The sequence below is a fragment of the Chiloscyllium plagiosum genome, chromosome 13 (assembly GCF_004010195.1).
Source record: "Chiloscyllium plagiosum isolate BGI_BamShark_2017 chromosome 13, ASM401019v2, whole genome shotgun sequence".
NCBI classification, from domain to species: domain Eukaryota; kingdom Metazoa; phylum Chordata; class Chondrichthyes; order Orectolobiformes; family Hemiscylliidae; genus Chiloscyllium; species Chiloscyllium plagiosum.
In genome coordinates this window covers 84,155,748-84,161,289 of record NC_057722.1, presented here as the reverse complement: position 1 = coordinate 84,161,289, position 5,542 = coordinate 84,155,748, and the positions used below count along the sequence as shown (strand labels likewise).

The window sequence follows — 5,542 nt, the reverse complement described above, 5'->3', positions numbered from 1 at the left end:
AGAGGGTGGTACGTGTATGGAATGAGCTGCCAGAGGAAGTGGTGGAGGCTGGTACAATTACAACATTTAAGAGACATTTGGATGGGTATATGAATAGAAAGGGTTTGGAGGGATATGGGCCAGGTGCTGGCAGGTGGGACTAGATTGGGTTGGGATATCTGGTCGGCGTGGACAGGTTGGACCGAAGGGTCTGTTTCCATGCTGTACATCTCTATGACTCTAAATATCTTCCTTCAGTAACTGCTCATTTCACTCTCCAAGGCTAAGCAAAATGTGAGGCAATTGTGATCACTTTCACCAAAGTGCTCTCCCGCCATGATATCTGACACCTGTCCTGGCTCGTTGCTGAGCACCAAATCCAAAATGGCCTCTCCTCGTCAGTCCATCTGATCCATCTCACCAAGTTTCCCTCAATTCCATGTGCTTTAACCTTCTCAATCAGTCTATGTAGAAGCTTGTCAAAAGCTTTGTTAAAGTCCATATAAACTACATCAACTGAATTTCACTCATCCACACACTGGATCACATTTTCAAAAATGTCTAACAAATTTGTTAGGCATGACCTCCATCTGACAAAACCATGCTGACTATCCCTAATTAACCAATGCCTTTCCAAGTGGGTATTACTTTGCTCCTTCAGACTTTTCTCCAATAGTTTCCCTACCACTGACGTTAAACTCACCAGTCTGTAATTTCCTGGTCCATCTCTACTACCTCTCTTAAAACGTAGAACTACATTAATCATCCTCCTGTCCTCTGGCATTTCCCAATGGCCAGAAAGGAATTAAAAATTTGTGTCATCTCCCAAAACATCCTGGGATGCAATTCATCTGGATCAGGGAATTTGTCTGTTTTTAAGCCTGACAGACTCTCCAAATCCCATTTCATATTTCCAACTATGCACGTTTTTTCATCACAGACCCTTGTCCTGAATTCCACACTTACCTTCTCATTTTCCAGAGTGAAGACTAAAGAGAAGTATTCATTTACCACCCTTCCACTATCCTGCGGCTTCACACGCAGGTTGTCTATCAATTCCTCATGGGCCCTACTCTTTCTCTGGTTAACCACTTCTATTTAATGTATTTATAAAATATCTTGGGATTCTCCCTAATCCTGTTCACAAGTTATTTTTCATGTTCCTTTTTGCCCTTCTAATTACTTTCTAAAGATCCCTCTTGCACTTCTTGTATTCTTCAAGAATTGCTTCCTTCGGAATTGCTGAAAGCCCTATTCTTCTTCTTTATGCAATCCTGAATTGTCCTGGACATTCAGGGTCTGTGAACATATTGTTCCTACGTTTCCCTCTAAAGGGTATATGTTGGGGCTGTACTCCCCCCAGTTCCTTTTGAATGCCCCCCCCCGCCTCATTTGCTCTGCTGTAGACTCACCCACATGAAGCTGTTCCAATTCTACTGAGGCCAGATTCTGCTTTATTTTATTAAAATCTGCCTTTAAACTTTTCCCAAAAGCACTAGCACTTAGTGCTAATCATTATGTCCCATCCTTAATGAGACAGGGGGACTAGACTGATCCTGAGTTAACTTTGGCTTTATCTGGCCCAGGTTCCTGAGGATTGTTGTTTTGTGCTTGTTCCTCCTCCAGTCTGAATATTGCTTTCAGCACAATATTCCCACATGTGGTGTGAAATTTGTTGGGGTATTGCTTCCATTAATGGACTAATATTCTAGAGACCATAGCTTTTACTCATTATAGACTATTTGCTTTCAGTTAAAAATTATCTGAAAGTAATAATCCCGCATCAGTAAAAAGGATCATGAAACTGTCAGATTGTTGCAAACACTGACCTATTTTTAAGGGAGGAAGACTGTCATCTTTACCTTGTCTGGGCAACTTGTGACTCCAATTCCAGTTAAGGTGGCCCTGGCTCACCAACACCTTCTAAGAACAAGGGCAGTTATATAAAAAAAAGGGGGAGAGATTAACTGAAGTTGGGGGTGTTTTTGTACTTACAGAGGGTGGTTTGTGAAAATTGTGGAACTCTGAGGGGAGTGTCAAACTCCGATCTCTCAACCTTCATTGATTTTCGGAGTTGTTTTAAAAAAAAATTCTGATCTCTGAACCCTCATTGATTTTCGGAAGCTGTTGAGCTCCGACATTTTTATACTGACAATGGGCGATTTTTAAAATGTAGTGATTAAGGCTGATCTACTTAAAATAGGTAGAAAGGAAGTGTGGAACCTTCTCAGAATTAAGAAAATTTGATTTGCCTAGATTGGTGTTAACTTAAATCAATACTTAAGTTACTTGATAAAAGAAAATATTACAATATTTTAGAATAAAAGTTTTGATATTTTAAAACTAAAGTTTTGATAATCTGTAAAATGAATTAGGGTCTGTGGAAGTTTGATTGGGGAATAAAAAAATACTTTGAATAGTTACTACAAAACAGAAGTAGTTTTAAAACTGGCAATTATATTGATAAAACAGATGATCCATCCTCAATGTTAGTGAAATTATGTGAAAGATTTCCTGAAAAATCTAAAACCATTTTGTTATGTTATTTTAAATTGAAAAGCCATTTTGAGGTTAATAAAAATCTACATCCTAAGTGTAGCGTAGGATATCAGAAACTGAGGTTCACATTTTGCTGAATTTGAATGCAGTTAACAGAGAATCTGGTATCTTTGCAGCTTCACTGGAGGGATCACAACAGCTCAATATGATGAGTCTATTTCGAAAGATTGTGGCGAAAGAGGGACCCTTGGGCCTCTACAGGGGTCTGGCCCCAAACTTCATGAAGGTGATCCCTGCTGTAAGCATCAGCTATGTTGTGTATGAACGCATGAAGACTGCTCTGGGGATCCAGTCCAGCTAATAGTGGTCACATCTACTCAAGGAACCAAATTTCACTCCACAACAAATCCCATTCGTAGCTTCAGATACAGACTGGCAAAATACAGTTGCCAGATGCCATTCTCCTCATTCAGGAGAGAAACTAGAAAACATTTCTCCACACAAAGGATGCCAGAAGTGTGGAACTCTCCCACAAAGAAGTAACAGATGATGGGCTGAATTCATAATTTTAAATAGGAAATCACTTTTTTTTTGTTAAACAAGCCAAGGGCATCAAGGAATATGTAGCTAAAATAGGAAAATGCAGTTAGAATACAGATCAGCGATGATTCCATTCAATGATAGAGAGGTTTGAGGGGCAGAATGGTCTCTTGTTTCAGTGTTCTTGATTGCAAGGCTCAGTGAAACGTGGGGATTGCAGAACATAATTCTTGAAACATCATACAAAAATCCCTAAATGTCTAACATTAGAGCAGAACTTCCAAAGAACAAAGAAAATTTACAGCCCAGGAACAGGCCCTTCGGCCCTCCAAGCCTGAGCCGATCCAAATGTACTGCTTAAACCTGTCGGTCAATTCCTAAGCATCTGAATCCCTCTGCTCCCTACCTACTCATGCATTTGTCCAGACGCATCCAGTCCAGTCTCGTGACCCTGGACTCTAATGAATGACCTCTCGATGAGCCTCACCATGGGCCTTGACCTCAGTGCTACTGAAATATACATTCTGTGATACAATATCATTTTGCTCACAAGTCCACAGTTGATTTGGCTGTGCTTTCAGATCTGAGCAGAAGCACCTTCATCTGGTGTTAGTCAAAGAATTGACATTTCAAGATGACATGCATTTCTTTAAAAACTTTCCATCCACAGTCTGGTGGAATGTTTACCAAATCATTCAATCTCTGGTAATAAAATTATTCACATTTGTTTAGCTTTGCTTTCATTGTGCAAGTTATAATCAGCTTTTGCTTCTGGAAAACAAGCTCCATATCCAAATTATTTGTAATGACTGTATTTTCTCTTCTACTTGAATCTTGTGCTTCTCTAGTGGGTCAAGTTACCTAAAGCGATTTAAACCAGTGACAATGAAGACAGAAACTTGATTTTATTTTCCAAACCAGGTTGTGCTTTGACTGTGACTTATGCCATACTGAGTCTTAAACATATATCCCTGTATTGCTTCTATTTTGAGGAAAATAGAAGCTTTGAGTCAAAAAGGTTTGGCATATTGAGCAACTTTGGAAAATTGGTTTCAGCACCTGTGCTTTTATACTTTATTATACACATATTGCATGGATTTTTTAAGTCAATAAATCCCCTGATTAATTTGTAACAGTTTGTGGTAATATCTTAATATGTTGGCCTGCTTTTTCACTCATGCCATCTGATGGAAGGAGGGAGCCCAACCTCCAATCATGCACCAGCTAATTAACAGCTTTAAGATATAATCCATCAGCCCAATTTCTATGGCTCTTGTGGCATAGTGATAATATCCCTACCTTAGAGGCAGGAGGCCTGGGTTCAAGTCCCACATTTCTGAACAAGTTGACTATGTCTTTCTCAAATTTCTCAATCTAAATCCTTCATAAGGTCACAGACAAGCCACTCACCCACATTGAAACACTCTCACATAGATACACAACTTTAAAGTGATACAGTATCCATACTCACTATGAAAGGCAAACACAAGAATGGTTCCAGGAAGGAGGAACTTGAATTGGGGATAGATTGAAGAATTTGAGATAGTTCTCCTTCAGAGTGGCACAGTGGCTTGGTGGTTAGCACTGCTGCCCCCACAGCGCCAGGGACCCGGGTTCAATCCCTGCCTCGGGTAACTGTCTGTGTGGAGTTTGCACATTCTCCCCGTGTTTGCGTGGGTTTCCTCCAGGTACTTCAGTTTCTTCCCAAAGATGCCCCTGTCAGGCAGGGAGGACGTGATAAGGTAAGGGAACCATGGTTTACAACAGAAATTGCATCTCTTGTTACGAAGAAGAAGGAGCTTATGTGTTGATGAGGCAAGATGGTTCAGATGAGGCGATGGAGAGTTACAGATCAGCTAGGAAGGATTTAAAGAGAGAGTTAAGAAGAGTAAAGAGAGGACACGAGCAGTCTTTAGCAAATAGAATAAAGGAGAACCCTAAAGCTTTCTATAGGTATGTGAGGAATAAAAGGATGATTAGGGAAAGAATAGGGCCAATCAAAGACAGAAATGGGAAGTTGAGTTTGGATCCTGTGAAGATCGGAGAGGTGCTAAACGAACATTTCTCATTGGTTTTCACTCAGGAAAAGGAGGTATGAGATATTAGACTAGAAAGGATTGAGGTGAGTTACAAACAGGTGTTAGCAATTCTAGAAGGAGTGAAAGTAGATAAGACCCCTGAGCCAGATGGGATTTATCTGAGGATTCTCTGGGAAGCTATGAACATAGAACAGTACAGCACAGAACAGGCCCTTCAGTCCACGATGTTCTGCCGACCACTGATCCTCATGTATGCACCCTCAAATTTCTGTGACCATATGCATGTCCAGGAGTCTCTTAAATGTCCCCAATGACCTTGCTTCCACAACTGCTGCTGGCAACACATTCCATGCTCTCACAACTCTCGATGTAAAGAACCCGCCTCTGAAATCCCCTCTATACTTTCCTCCAACCAGCTTAAAACTATGACCCCTCGTGTTAGTCATTTCTGCCCAGGGAAATAGTCTCTGGCTATCGACTCTATC

General features: G+C 40.6%; 1 protein-coding gene across 2 annotated transcripts in view; it reads left to right on the top strand.

The window, feature by feature from the left end:
* LOC122556252 (calcium-binding mitochondrial carrier protein SCaMC-1-like) overlaps positions 1-4,151 on the top strand; it is a 93,009-nt gene extending 88,858 nt beyond the window's left edge. For both annotated transcript variants that reach the window (XM_043702884.1, XM_043702883.1), the window contains one exon: positions 2,655-4,151. In XM_043702884.1, coding sequence (XP_043558819.1) covers positions 2,655-2,839 — 185 coding nt within the window. In that variant the 3' untranslated portion in view covers positions 2,840-4,151. The remainder of the gene's footprint in view (positions 1-2,654) is intronic.
* The last annotated feature ends 1,391 nt before the right edge of the window (positions 4,152-5,542 follow it).